This window comes from Andrographis paniculata, unplaced genomic scaffold (assembly GCF_009805555.1).
Source record: "Andrographis paniculata isolate CXL003 unplaced genomic scaffold, ASM980555v1 Contig51END, whole genome shotgun sequence".
Taxonomy (NCBI): domain Eukaryota; kingdom Viridiplantae; phylum Streptophyta; class Magnoliopsida; order Lamiales; family Acanthaceae; genus Andrographis; species Andrographis paniculata.
This window is the reverse complement of record NW_026137586.1, coordinates 435,122-449,057: the sequence shown is the minus strand read 5'-3', so window position 1 is coordinate 449,057 and position 13,936 is coordinate 435,122. Positions and strand designations below refer to the sequence as shown.

General features: G+C 30.3%; 3 protein-coding genes across 5 annotated transcripts; 1 reads left to right on the top strand and 2 right to left on the bottom strand.

Moving 5' to 3' along the window:
* Positions 1–623: 623 nt before the first annotated feature.
* On the bottom strand, positions 624–9,189 carry LOC127253484 (probable calcium-binding protein CML48). 2 transcript variants are annotated; one of them, XM_051278103.1, is made up of 6 exons: positions 8,526–9,189; positions 7,906–7,952; positions 6,762–6,937; positions 6,642–6,660; positions 5,902–5,982; positions 624–869 (listed from the first exon to the last, which is right to left on the bottom strand). In XM_051278103.1, exons 1-6 carry the CDS (start codon positions 8,917–8,919, stop codon positions 639–641), a joined length of 948 nt encoding a protein of 315 aa, XP_051134060.1. In that variant the 5' UTR covers positions 8,920–9,189; the 3' UTR covers positions 624–638. The 2 variants fall into 2 exon arrangements, with proteins under 2 accessions (XP_051134060.1, XP_051134061.1); XM_051278104.1 differs by lacking the exon at positions 624–869 and having other exon boundaries at positions 5,686–5,982; positions 8,526–9,173.
* Positions 2,748–4,942, top strand: LOC127253488 (60S ribosomal protein L10a-1-like). Its single transcript, XM_051278108.1, has 6 exons — positions 2,748–2,818; positions 2,986–3,023; positions 3,262–3,481; positions 4,081–4,246; positions 4,374–4,579; positions 4,711–4,942. Exons 2-6 carry the CDS (start codon positions 3,019–3,021, stop codon positions 4,762–4,764), a joined length of 651 nt encoding a protein of 216 aa, XP_051134065.1. The 5' UTR covers positions 2,748–2,818; positions 2,986–3,018; the 3' UTR covers positions 4,765–4,942.
* A 796-nt stretch (positions 9,190–9,985) lies between the features above and the next one.
* On the bottom strand, positions 9,986–13,509 carry LOC127253490 (DNA polymerase II subunit B4-like). Of its 2 annotated transcripts, XM_051278110.1 has the most exons (4): positions 13,257–13,509; positions 12,680–12,798; positions 11,178–11,335; positions 9,986–10,268 (listed from the first exon to the last, which is right to left on the bottom strand). In XM_051278110.1, the coding sequence occupies exons 1-3, from the start codon at positions 13,460–13,462 to the stop codon at positions 11,196–11,198; spliced, it is 465 nt and encodes a 154-aa protein (XP_051134067.1). In that variant the 5' UTR covers positions 13,463–13,509; the 3' UTR covers positions 9,986–10,268; positions 11,178–11,195. The 2 variants fall into 2 exon arrangements, with proteins under 2 accessions (XP_051134067.1, XP_051134066.1); XM_051278109.1 differs by lacking the exon at positions 9,986–10,268 and having other exon boundaries at positions 10,345–11,335.
* Positions 13,510–13,936: the final 427 nt, after the last annotated feature.

Here is a 13,936-nt window from a genome sequence, read left to right as displayed (position 1 = left end):
TATTAATATTTAAAAATCTATTTGCAAAAAGTAAACGTTATTCTTCTTTCAGCACGATATTATTGTAAAAATATTTGTAAAAATAGTCCATTAAATTAAAATATTAACATGATGAATATAATATGTTTAGTTAAAAATATTTTTTTTAGAAATTTTTTTTTAAAAAAAAATTGTAATTAATATATTTTTTTAGGAAAATTTTAAAAATAGTTCTATTTAAACAAAAATTAATTAATTTTTATCATGATAAAAAAAAAAAAAAAAAGAAAAACTCATGAATGTTATCATATTATTAATAATTATTATTATTATTATTTGTCTCATTGTTAAAAATAAATAACGAAAAAACTAACGTAAACATAGCGAAGCTAAAATGACATATAATTTGGATCAAATACAACTATATTTTACGATTTTGAGTCCGTGCATGATTAACTTCGTATCAATCAAAGAGTTCATCATTTTCATATAGATGATCAAAAGATATAAAATTAACATAATTATCTATGCCGACACCGATGTCGTCGCCAGATGCGCTCAACAAATTCTCTTTGTTCGGATTTGTCGTTAAATAAGTTCATATACAATAAGCGGTTATAATTCTTACCGTTAAAAATTAATTAATCAATCTTTCTTGATCAAGTCACGATAGTCGAGCAATTAGTGAGCCCCCTGGCGACGCATGGCTGGGCGGGCAACTGTTCTCGACAAGGGTGGTTTGCAACCCGGCCCACAATTTTCTCGACAAATTGGTTGTGGAATATGATGAACAAGACAACTACGTGGTAATCAAATCCGCCATCTTGTTCGCTCTTACGATCATGAGAATTTGATCGTGTGCGGAGAGTAGATGCGGAAACAAGCCTTGACTAAGTACAGAAGAAACAAAAAATAATTACTAATCATATTCGAAATACGACCGTATTCAATCCAAATCATATGTCACTATATTCACGTCAGTTTTTCTCGTTAATTTTTTAACGAAGAAACCAAAAGTGATTTGATTTGTTTTTAATAAGTGCTTGTTTGTTTTGAGAAAAATCTTTAAACATTTTCCCCAAAAAATTATATACTATATACATTAATTATTTTTATATTAAGTACAAAATTTTATATACTTTACATAAAAGAATTTCTTCAAAACAACCACACCTTAAGACTAAAATTGATGATTTTTGTTTTATACATTAAGATCAAAATTAATTATTTTTTTTATAGAATACTTTTAACATTTTTTTTAATCTATATACAAAAAGTAGATTGATATACATATATATATATACAATTTTTTTTTACGTATAAAAATAAACGGTTCACTTTTTTGTCACACAACAAATCAAAAGAAAATTTGATTATATAATATATATATATGCGTGACAGAAAACTCACACCAATAATATAAAATATAGATATCATAAAATTCCAATTATACGACAATTACATTTTAAATTAATACATGGCCTATGGCAAAACCCACTTGTAAACGGCCATTAATTAAAATCCAAACAAAAAAAATAATTATTAATTTGGCATTTTCCCATTTGGTGATGGGTCAATATCATGATTTAGTTATTTATTTAAAAATATAATTGAAGGCAAAATCCCCTTTTTCCCATAATAGAAATAATGGCATTCCCTAATTAGTGTTGGTTGCTTTTTGAAAGCTGATACGTACTCGTACTCGACTTTATTACAAATCTACCGTTAATCCTATTTTTTTTTTTTCGATAATTATTTTCTTTGCAATATCTCCTGTGTATGAGAGTCCATTATTCATACATTTGTTTATGATTTTTAATCAAAATAAATGAATACATTGATTTGAAATAGAATATTGGTTTGAAGTTTTATTTAAATAGTATTTTAATATAATATTTTATGAAAAAAAAAAATATTATTTTCGTTCGGCTCTAAGAATCATATCTACTTATTGCATATTAATTTTTAATATATTAATTATTATATCAAAATGTAGTACAAATTAATGAAAAATGACAAAAAAAAATAAAAAAATACTTCAATTAGTGTGTTATTTGTACATAAAACTATATAAATATAAAAATAGTTATAATGTTAAGTACAATTAATAGGAGAACAGAAAAAAATATATTTTTATTAAAGATTGTGTAAAGTGTCTAATATTGATTTCAATTTGTAATCATAAAAAAAAAAAAAAATTTAGTACTCCATTCGTCATCTAATTGTGTGTTTATTTGATCGGACACGAGTTTTTAAGAAAAATATGTAATAATAGAAATTTATTTTTTTTTAAAAAGAAAAATGGTATTTTTTTTATTAAAAAAGAAAACGGAAATAAATTTGGATAACAACAAAAAAAAAAAGAAAAGTAAGAATATATTTGAATGACGAAGAGAGTAATTGTTTGTTTTATTTAAATGGAAAATATGAGTTTGTTTTATGAGATAATTTGAATGGGTATTTTTATGTGATGTATGAGAAATTTATGTAAAAAATATAAAAATAATGAATATGTGTGATAAATTAATATTTTTAGAAAAATATGTATATTTTTTTTTGTTAAAAAAACACACAAATATTTTCTTAATATTCATGCAAAAAAAATAATAAATAAATGTAAGCATATTTTACACGGATGGAATATATAATTTATGTAAATGGATTGTTTGGGCCAAGAAGCTAAGGCCCAAAGGGAGATATGACTATTAGGAAGCCTAATGGGCCTTATTAAAGGCCCAATAGATTAATGTTATCTCTTTCTAGGGTTTCTGGTTGATTAGTATTTAGGGTTTCTTCCTCCCCTCTCAGTTCATCGACCGTCTCGGGAGAGTTTCATCAGGTGAGATTGCCTTCTCATCAACTGCAACTCTGAATCTTTATGTTTGATATGTGTATTTGCATGCGGAGTTTTTATTAAGGTTCCTCTCATTAATTCCTTTTGTGCTTATTAGCAAGTTGATTTTCGTTTTTGCCTGATTATTTTGTTTTATTTTTTGATTGATACAGATTCGAATTTGGGAAGACGACAGATCTTGAACTATGAGGTAGGATCGCTAATTTATGCCTTTAAACTTTCTGTTGCGTTATCAATTGTGTTTCAGATTTGTTCTCTGCTCGAATTATGTTTCGTCATTCTGTGTTGTTTGTTTGTAAAAAGTTTCGTTTTATGTATTCAATTATACTGTTTAATGTTTGCTGTTTTTCATTGTGTTTCGGTTTGTAAATTTGTTTAACGAAAAACAAGAATATGCTGACTGGATCTGGTTGTAATGATTTTTATAGTAAGCTTCAAAGTGACGCCTTGAGGGAAGCAATCTCTGTGATTGTTTCGGATTCTAAGGAGAAGAAGAGAAACTTTACTGAGACAGTAGAGTTACAGATTGGACTAAAAAACTATGATCCTCAGAAAGACAAGCGTTTCAGTGGCTCTGTGAAATTGCCCCATATTCCAAGGCCGAAAATGAAGATCTGTATGCTTGGTGATGCTCAGCATGTCGAAGAGGTGAAATTACATTATCAATGTAGAATTTGTTCCAATTTTAATTCATTACATCATTTTTCCTGCACTTCTTCTCCACAAGGTGTTTTCTTGTGTTTGTTGAGGAGAGATGATTTGTTGTAAATATACATCGGTGACAAAACGTGACAATGAATTATCCCTAATTTGTTTCAAAATTTGATCATCTATCCTTGTCTATATGGTAATAATTTTATAGGTTATTGATGGTTGTGGGGAAATAATTTGAGAATGGATTTGCTCTAAAAATGCTAATAATAAGCCTTTCTTGATTTCCTCATGAAATGCAATCATAATTCTTAATGTGACTCTATCTTGGTTCAGAATCTATTTTGCAAATTTATATGCTAATGTAATTTTTTTAGCCTCTGTTATGTCCTATTAGTCTTGATATTTACATCTTTGAATTGTGCTGTTATTTGATAAGTTATGTTTTACTCTACACAGCTGCATCTCTTACAATAATGGTATTCTATTGCTTGCTTATAATATATTTCACATTTGTTTATATTGTGGATTTTTGTATGTAAAGCTCTAGTTTTTTTTTTTTTCCTTATATGTTGGTTTTACCATTATTTCTACAGGCTGAGAAGATAGGTCTTGAGTCGATGGACGTGGAAGCTTTGAAGAAGCTGAACAAAAACAAGAAACTGGTAAAGAAGCTTGCTAAAAAGTACCATGCTTTCTTAGCCTCCGAAGCTGTTATCAAGCAGATTCCGCGTCTCTTGGGACCGGGTCTAAACAAGGCAGGCAAGTACCAATTTCCATTACCATTATGATTCAAGCTTTGACAATACTAAAAATAGGGGATGAGGACAGCAATTTTCTTTTCACATTTTGCTTGCATTAAAAGTAAAATTCCTTGTACGATGCACAGGTAAGTTCCCTACACTTGTGACCCACCAGGAATCTCTGGAATCAAAGGTGAATGAGACCAAGGCCACCGTAAAATTCCAATTAAAGAAGGTTCTCTGCATGGGGGTCGCAGTTGGGAACCTTGACATGGAAGAGAAGCAATTATTTCAGAATGTGCAAATGAGTGTCAATTTCCTCGTTTCATTGTTGAAGAAGAATTGGCAGAATGTAAGGGAATCAGTTTTTAGCTGCCCTTATCGTATATTTAGATACGTCATTGGGCACACGAGACGTTTTATTACTCTTTATTTCAACTGTTGTTTTGAGAAATGCTAATTTTTGTGGTTGTGGTGTATCAGGTGAGGTGCCTATACTTGAAGAGTACCATGGGAAGGCCGCAGCGCATCTTTTAAGATGATGACAAGGTCGAAGAAAGGTGTAAGACAGCTAAAGCATTTAGGAATTATTTTCTCGGATTTTGTCGTTTGGCTTTTGCTGATATTTGTTAGTTCTCAAATTTTGTGTTATTGCACTCATTCTGAACTATCATGTTTTGCTTGGCAGTTTCTTGATCATACTTTTTTGTGTTCACCTCTTTTATTATTTATGGATGTTTTCTTAAATATAGTTAATTGTGTAAATTTTCTCTCCCATCTGCATATAACATTAAAATCTGTGTAGGATTTTATTTTTTGTCCAAAAGTAAGGACGATAATCCATAGGTCTATTATGCAATAAATAAAATTAGTCCTGTTTAATTTGACAACTAAATGTCACGCTAATTCAATAGGTCACGTATCAAGTGTTGCTACATGAAAGTGAATTAATGGATTTAATAGAGCTACAACCAAAACTAAGGATGCTGTTTAATTAAATAGATATTTTATATTGTTGTAAGTTCCAACTTTTATGTCAATTTGAAAAAAATTTCATAAATAGTAGATGTTCGTGTTTTTTTTTAATGTCAAGTAGTCTAAATATTATTTTGAAAATTCGAATTGAATAAGAACAAACTAATCGAATTTTGAGTCAAATATATGAATGGTATTGTTAAAAAATCGAATGGAATACTTGAATTAAATCAAATGCGTAGTATTTTTTAAACTATCAAATATTTTATGAATATCGAATACTACTTGTATTTACAACACATAAAATATGTACCGATAAAGTATGAATCATATATTGTATGTTATTCAACATCCTAGTATTATTGTCCGTCTAATTTTATATGTTGAATAGCCCTAACCATTTTCATCTACACAAATCGGGCTTATGTACGAGGTTTATTAATGAGAGAAAAGCATACATAGAATTGTTATCCGATGCCAATGTAGTGCTCACAAGTCACATTTACAAATAAATATAACACACTCTCACTGTGCTAACAACATTCACATCAAAATCAACATTCATTCACACAACACAAAAACCATATGCAATTTTCCCATTTTTGCAAAGCCTTTACCTTTAAGGACTCTAAAACATTATATCATCTGTAGATCCGACCGACAGAAAAGAAACTAATCCGAGACGATGAAAGGAATTACCATGGACATGAACGTGTCGTATGACAGTGTAGCAGATCCAGTGTATCTTTTATCCTTCTCCTTGAATTTTTCTGTCAAGCCCTGAAAGACCATCCAATCCATATCTTAGTTGAAGAAAAAGGCTAATAATACAATTGGATAAGAACATCCATAATAACAAGATACATATAATACAATTGGCATTCAATCTGTAACTAGAATTGGATAAAAAAGACTCATAGCAATTCTCATGCTCATATAATACATATATATGCACATAATAAGGAATCAGAAAAGACTAAAGAATAAAAATAATACAAGTGAACAAAAAATAGAAAAATATTGCTTTTACATTTGGCCACATGATAAAAAAAGAAAAAAAAGTTATCTTACCATTTTAGTTTGTCTATCAAAAGTATAAGAAAACATAATGCTTACTTAAATTTTTAAACTATTTTTTATTTTATTTTTATTTATTTACACCATTGTCACCTACAAACTTCTCACATTTTTTCAGCTTATTCTATTTCAATCCAAAAATTACATTAACAACCCCAGTAAAAATTTAAATTCTACCATTATAAAAAAGTAAAAAAATAATATTAAAATACTAAGAGTAAAACTTATAAGCACACTTTTATAAGGAGGGAATAATATAGATGCTATTAGTCAATAATAATAATGATAAACTAGTATTACATTATTTCATTAAATTAAGTATAAATGTGTATTGTCAAGAAAAGAGCAAGATATTTGCGTACCTTTACAATCAATCCGCACCTGAATAAAAGAAACACAAAAAAAGGCAGCTGATTAAAGAAAAGAAAAATAAGAAGGGTCGAAATAAAATATATTGCCAATTTATAACAGCAGGAACTTACTCAACAAAACTGTCGAAATTTAGTTCTACCCGGCGTCCGGTGCCATCATCATATCTCAGCATCAGAACTTGCAAAACGGAAGGTGGCAATGCATATCCAAGACTGTATAGAGCATCTCTCAATTCCCTAGCATCGATTTTCCCACTTCTGTCTCTATCAAATCTTTCAAAAATGGCCTGTGAAAAATAAGACCAAGGTTTGAAAAACCTATCTAGATTAATTCCAGGAAAAAAATATGAATATCTAGATGGATTTTATGTTTCTTACTTATGTGATTGTGATCTAATTCTTAGATACTTACCAAATTGACACAATGCTCCATATAAGTAACTTTCACTACAATACACCAACCGATCCACTTGTAATCATCCTCTAATGCTTTTTATTTAGTTCCTTTCCATATTGATATTCATATAGTCTTTTCATTTATTTTTGTTGAAGAAATGATTTTAAAATGGGATATTAAGACCTTTCACTTCAGATTTAATGTATTGATTTAGTTTTTATATTAAGACTGATTATGCTTCTTTTAGGTCCCATAAATTTTTTTCCCCCAAAACCATCAAATCAAACATCTAATTTTCATTTAATATATTACAAAGGAAATCAAATTTTCATTCAATACATCACATCAAATACTATATCAATTTAAAATTTTACTATTCTCAAACCCAAAACTCAGACTCAAACCTTAAAGAACACATGCTAGTTATAAGTTATAAACTATAGGTGTAATATGATTTGATTTTTTTATCTTACTATTGAAGCATGTTCCTAAACAAGAAAGAAAGAAAAGGAAAAAAGAAAAACAGCCACAAACATAATACGAAAGACCTAACATAATTCATATTTAAGGGAAAAAATGTGTTTATTTCCAAAAAGTCAGTGCAAGCAAAATAACTTAGATGTGATACGTTCCTTAACTTAGATGTAAATAACTTAGAAACAATGAATCAGTGTGTTATGTCTGTCGGTCCAAGACGTTCAATACACCGACCTTTTAAGATATGATCAATAGAAGTAAACATAGCATACTACAAGCATATCTCACAGAATCTGCTTCTCATAGTCATCGCGAATTTTCTAGACAAAGAAATGGAAGAAAAGCATAGAATATGATTCAAAGATAAGCTCCTTAACTTACCCGCCAATGGCCGAGGCAACTCCATATTTCTGCAAACTCTTTGGGACCTTCATAGTTTTTATCAACAAGAAGAAATTATAAAAACATGGTACCATCCAAATATCCATGGATCGACAATACTCACAACAAGATTACTATTTCCAAGACCCTATTATCACTTTGAAAAATTAACTACTGCCCAACCTTGACAACCTATCTTTTTATTACCACTGAGTTCGTACTCGAAATTGGACAAAATTTGCATCATCCAAAATGTTCCGAGTCAAAGTCATAGCTTTGGCGGAGAGTTTAGTGCATCAAATCAGCATTTTCCTACTTTCCGGGGCTTTTTTTTTTTCTTGTAATTATTCTGATTTTGGACCTATTTTGAACTTTAGGATTTCAAATCTATTTTTTTCCAATTTGTAGGTAGTTTTTGCTTAATGAAAAAGTCTTCGATTCTTATCTGAAAATAATCTCTCGTTCTAGTATCTATTCGTGTGTGAATCTGCATCAAAACCTCTATATATTGTAATAAGAACAGTAAGAGCGAAAATCATGAATTACGAAGAACAAAGTGGAAGTACGTTTGCAAGCAAGCTCTACGGCGAAACCCTAATTCATCAAATCAGAAATGATACCGATAGTTGCAGAGGACTGGTTGGGATTCCTGAAGAGGAAGACGAGCAGGCGCAGAGTACGGAGGCTGAACTCCCTGTAATTCCAAGTCAGAGCTTCTCGGAGCTCGGTTTCCTCGACATAACCGTTCCGGTTCCTGTCCACCATCTGGAAGCTCCGAATCACATCCGGGTGGGTCCCCGGCGGAAACGAGCTGTGAACCACATCCTGTTGATAGTAATTCCCGTAACCGCCGTGAGGCGGTGGATACGTGCCGAAGGTGCCGGAAATCGGAGCGTAGGGCGAGGAGGAGTGGGGGGCGGTGGTCGGAGGGGGAGGGTGGTAAGGGTACCCTACCCGTGGCTGATCGGGTTCGGCTTCGGGTGCGGGCGGAGCGGATGGCTTGTAAGATGCCATTGGAAACAATGGCGGCAGGCAATTCGTAATTCGGCGGTAACCGACAGAAATGGGGAAGGCGGTGGATGACGATAGGATTGGAAGACTTTCTGGAAGATAGAATCATATATATATTATTGGAACGCGGCGGCGGCGGCGGCGGCGCGTGGATGAACTTCCCTTACAGCTTAAGGGAAGGTTGAGGTCGACGAGCGTAATGAAATTTTACCGAAAGCACCCGTGGGTTTCTTTGGTTTCTTTCCAAAATTAAAGGGATTGTTTGGATAGGAATTTTTGGAAGTTTTTGAAAATTTGAAAACTTAAAAACGATAAAAATTAATATTTAATTTGATATTTTATAAAAAATTATATATATATTTGATGTTATATTTTTAAAAAATAAATATGATCAAATGAGTAATAGTGTATGGTGTAAACAAAGCAAACATTTGTACCATTATTTACGATTTGTTTCTTTTCTAAAAAATCTTCAAACACATCTCTTACAAAAAAAAATAAAAAATTAACCCCTCCATCTCTAATGTCACCTATCCCTAATACGGACAATTGTTGTAGGAAAATTAATTACAATATAATATATTCATTTCGTTTTTTTTTTTTTTCAGAATTTATTAGTATTATATTAGGATAAAGTAGAATAAAAGTGAAAAGACTAAATTAATTTTATTAGTACAATATAAAAGTAATGACATTTGTATAATATATTATAAATTGAAAGAATATTTATAATGTTATATAGATAGTACCATTACTAGGATACTGGAGTAAATAAATATAAAATCATTAATCAATTTAATAAATATTTATAAATTTTAAATTTTAAATATGATTAAAATATAAAATAATTTTCTTTTAAAAAAATAATATAATATATAAAGCGAACCAAAATAAAAAATAAAATATAATACTAAGGATGAGGGAATAATATAGCATTTGAACTAAGAATGGAAGGAGTATGTATTATTTTAATAATTTTGACCATATTAAATATTAAATTTATATTTATCCACATTAATTTAATATTATTACATCAAATAGTTTTACATATAAATATTTCAATTACTATTTAAATATTTTATCTCTGACAAAGTAAATAATTTAAAACAAAATAGCATTATTTACAATACATTATCAAAAAAAGACAGCTAACAAACCCAAAGTGTACTTTGTATCTTGTTGGATTCATTTACTTAAATATAAATTGAGATAGTTGAAACATGGTCAAAACATTCCAAACTCGCGCATAGTAAACGTGAAAATGAAGATCGTCATCCACTAAAATGGGATCTCGGTGGGTTTGGGCATTTGCCAATGATCACCTTCAAATTCTCACTTCCAACACCTTTTTTCTTTTTTAATTTAAATAGTAAAATGTCAATTTTTTTCCCTAAAAATAAAATTACAAGACAAAATTATTTTTGGTCCAATATAATCAAAATTCATCAATTTTGATCCCAATATAAAATTTTTATCAATTTTGGTCATAATATAATCAAAAGTCATTATTTTTTGTCTCAGTATAACTAAAATTCATTATTCTTAGTCCCAATATAAGTTTTTTTTATCAATTTTAGTCCTAATATAACCAAAAGTCATTATTTTTTGTCCAATATAATCAAACTTTATCTTTTTTGATCTCACTATTAACAAACCGACGGAAAATACTGACATGAACTTGCAAGATTGTGCAATTTCTTCGAATATAAATATAAAGTTTGATTTTTTTTTCACGTCAATATTTTCCGTCGGTTTTCCGTCGGTTTGTTGACAATAGAACAAAAAAAATAAAATTTGATTATATTGAGACAAAAAATAATAAGTTTTTATTATATTGAGACTAAAATTGATAAAAAAAATTTATATTGTGACCAAAAATGATGAATTTTGATTATATTGGGATAAAAAACGATAAATTTTAATTATATTTGGACCAAAATTAATACAAATTTTATATTGAGACCAAAATTGATGAATTTTGATTATATTAGGGCCAAAAATGATTTTTTTCTCTTTTTCTTTTCAGTCCAAAACCAAATATCGGATCCAACAAAAATCTCCAATTAATTTCTTTCTGTTTTTTTTCATTCATAAAATGTTCACATCAAACTATTATTTAAATTAATCACTGAATGTTTTTTTTTTTTTTTTTCAATGAGCAAAAGCCAAAGAAAGGATTGAACAACTTACTAATATGCTCTCATACACATAATGAATGATCTATGAAGCATGTATATTTTATATAAAAGAAAACAATGTACCTGCTAAAATGCAGATCATCACGAATTCTCGTCGTCCTCAACGTCGGCAGCTTTGTGCCGTTTCTCTTGATCATCACTTTCCGCTGTCGATTCTTTCCTCTTTGATTTCTTGTTAGTTTTCTTTTCCTTTGATGCTCCAGACTTCTTTCCTCTGAGTTCTGCATCACAAAAATGGTTAATAAAATAAATAAATAAATATATAAAATATAATGGCTCTCTGGATCCATGGAAAAAGGTTTATCCAACACCCAATTTGCTATAATAAAAACTAGCAATGCATATGAACATATAACTAAAACCATCACATAAAATTCATAAATTACAAACAATCCTAGAAGAGGTGAAGTTATTCTACAAGAAATAATGGAAATAAATGCAGTTCCGAAAGCCCAAAGTAGAAATCATATCAATACTTATTAACTCTCACAAAATATAAAATCAAATACCGTAACTTTTCATTATTACCTAAATTTTTCATAAATCATATCTATACGTATCCTAATTTAACACTAAACTATGCTTTGTTCTTTTGAAGTTTAGTTTCACTTTTTTTTACTATGTAATCATCTCGATTATCTTAAAAGTACACTATTTCTACGAGCAATAATGAAAATGCAGTTCTGAAAGCCCAAAGTAATACTAACAGCAAAGTTAATTTATTGCACTATTCATGTATGGTAACATTAAAAATAAATAAATAAAATAAAATCACATCAAATACATATTTACTTTCACAGAATATAAAATCAAATACTAAACTTCTACTATTCCCTAAAATATTCAGAAATCATATCTAAATGGAGCCTAATTTATCACTAAAGTAAGGATACATTCTTTTGGAGTTCAGTTTCCATTTTTTTACCATGTAACCATCGCAATTGTCTTAAAAAATACACTATTTTCTCTCACAAAATATTTTGTTCAAAACACTCACTTTAACCGAAAACTTAAACAAAAAAACACAATCAAACTCCAAAGGAACACATGTCTTTTTACCAAAAAAGTCAGGTAGCTCTTTGAGTTTGGCTGCACGGCACAAACTAACGTTTTAATCTTAACCTAATGCTTCAAATGCGCTCGTCGATATTGCTAATCCAGGAATTAACAGTCTTTCCAAATGATGATTTGAAGTGCGGAAAAGTGAAAGCCGGGCAAAGATGACAAGATACTGCTTTCACATTTTCAGTAAGCAATCTATTGTCCTGACGATGCAACTTACAAGTGGTTTTCAAGACAGCAAGCAATTGTAAGCATTCAATTAGTCGGGTAAGATAAATTGTCGTTAATATCTTACCCTGCCAAGACTTTAATACTCCTTATCCAATTTTCTAGTTATGCATTCACACGATGCCAGCTGAATTATTGCATACACTTGTACTTTATCCGAATTGATGACTACATAAAAGCTAGTACTAAATGGATTAGATTATGAACTACGGGGCGACGAATGCTTAAATTATAGATGGAAATGCTTAAAAACAGTTCAAGTGCAATTGCAAAACCTTCAAGAGATGCTCTGAGAGGCCCAATGAACTCTCCAAACTGAATCTCCTCCAAAGCCTTGAAGACGTCTTCTGTATTAATTGTTTGCCTATTTGATTCCTTACATATTTCGTTAGCGCTGCAGGGATCAAGAAAATCAAATGTTAAAAAACAGAGACTCCAAATTTGTCACTGTATGTCACAAATTCAAGTCCACTATCATCACTAAGTAAATTTCTACGTAACAACAGGGATGGAAAAGAGCCAGGAACATAAACATAAATGTCAAATTCCAGAATCATCGACGTGATTCTTCATAAAAAAACCACAGAAAACCTAATTTACAAATCAAGAACATTTGCGTAACAAGGAAATTCCTAAATCACGGATAAACCCTAGTTAGGAAAGGAATAGATTCGAATCCAAATCAGAACCAAAAAACAAATAAATCGTTATTCACCACTACTCTCCGAACATTGAAAAATAAAATCAAACACAGGGAGACAGAGAAATCGCGCAACCAGCACCTAGCGCGAACCAAATTAAACGAGAAAACAATCCTAGAATTGAAGAAAAGCGTGTGCGAGGGATATTTACGAGGCGGATAGGTAGTGAATGAAAACGCGAGCGCCTTCGGAGAATGCCTGGAGCGACTCCCCGAGAAGGGAGATGTTGTCGGAGTCGGTGGAGATCTCGGAAAGCTTGTCCTTGACCACCCGGCGCACGATAGCCTTGGGCAAACCCTCGGGTTCCGGTGGCATCATCTCCACCGTCTCGGTGACCTCTTTGCCCTTCTCCGCCATGGCAATTTTTTTTTTCCCGCCGATGAAATGTACAAAAAACGCTCGCTCAGTCTCCCGCTAGGTCACGTTTTTATACTGTTCGCTTATTATTATTATGTGTCCTTTTTTATTATTGTGATTATGTTTAAAACGTGTATTTGTTTTGTATGTTTAGGTCAAAGTTTTTTTTAATTCTTAAATACTCTCTCTTCTCATTCAAAGTTATCATTTTTTTTATTTTTGTCCGTACTTTGCGTCTACCTACTTAATATAATAAATACTCTTTCAACTTACAATATATTACTACAATTAAACATATACTAATATTCAAAAATTTACTTACAATATATTACTACAATCCAATATAATACTAATATTCAAAAATTTATGTGAAAAAACAAATGTCACCGTTCCAATGAGACGGAAGAAGTATAAAAATTACGTTCATATTAAGATATTCATTTTTTCTAAACAAATTGAAGTTTACATGTCAAT

Coding starts and splice junctions, on each gene's coding strand:
- LOC127253484 (XM_051278103.1), bottom strand. CDS start 8,919: ATGGCATCTTACAAGCCATCCGCTCCGCCCGCACCCGAAGCCGAACCC. Junction 7,953..8,525: donor CCAGTCCTCTGCAACTATCG/GTATCATTTCTG, acceptor AAAACTATGAAG/GTCCCAAAGAGTTTGCAGAA. Junction 6,938..7,905: donor GTTGCCTCGGCCATTGGCGG/GTAAGTTAAGGA, acceptor TATTTTTCACAG/GCCATTTTTGAAAGATTTGA.
- LOC127253488 (XM_051278108.1), top strand. Junction 3,482..4,080: donor ATGCTCAGCATGTCGAAGAG/GTGAAATTACAT, acceptor TTATTTCTACAG/GCTGAGAAGATAGGTCTTGA. Junction 4,580..4,710: donor TGAAGAAGAATTGGCAGAAT/GTAAGGGAATCA, acceptor GTGGTGTATCAG/GTGAGGTGCCTATACTTGAA.
- LOC127253490 (XM_051278110.1), bottom strand. CDS start 13,462: ATGGCGGAGAAGGGCAAAGAGGTCACCGAGACGGTGGAGATGATGCCA. Junction 12,799..13,256: donor ATTCACTACCTATCCGCCTC/GTAAATATCCCT, acceptor TGATCCCTGCAG/CGCTAACGAAATATGTAAGG. Junction 11,336..12,679: donor TCTCAGAGCATCTCTTGAAG/GTTTTGCAATTG, acceptor TTTGTGATGCAG/AACTCAGAGGAAAGAAGTCT.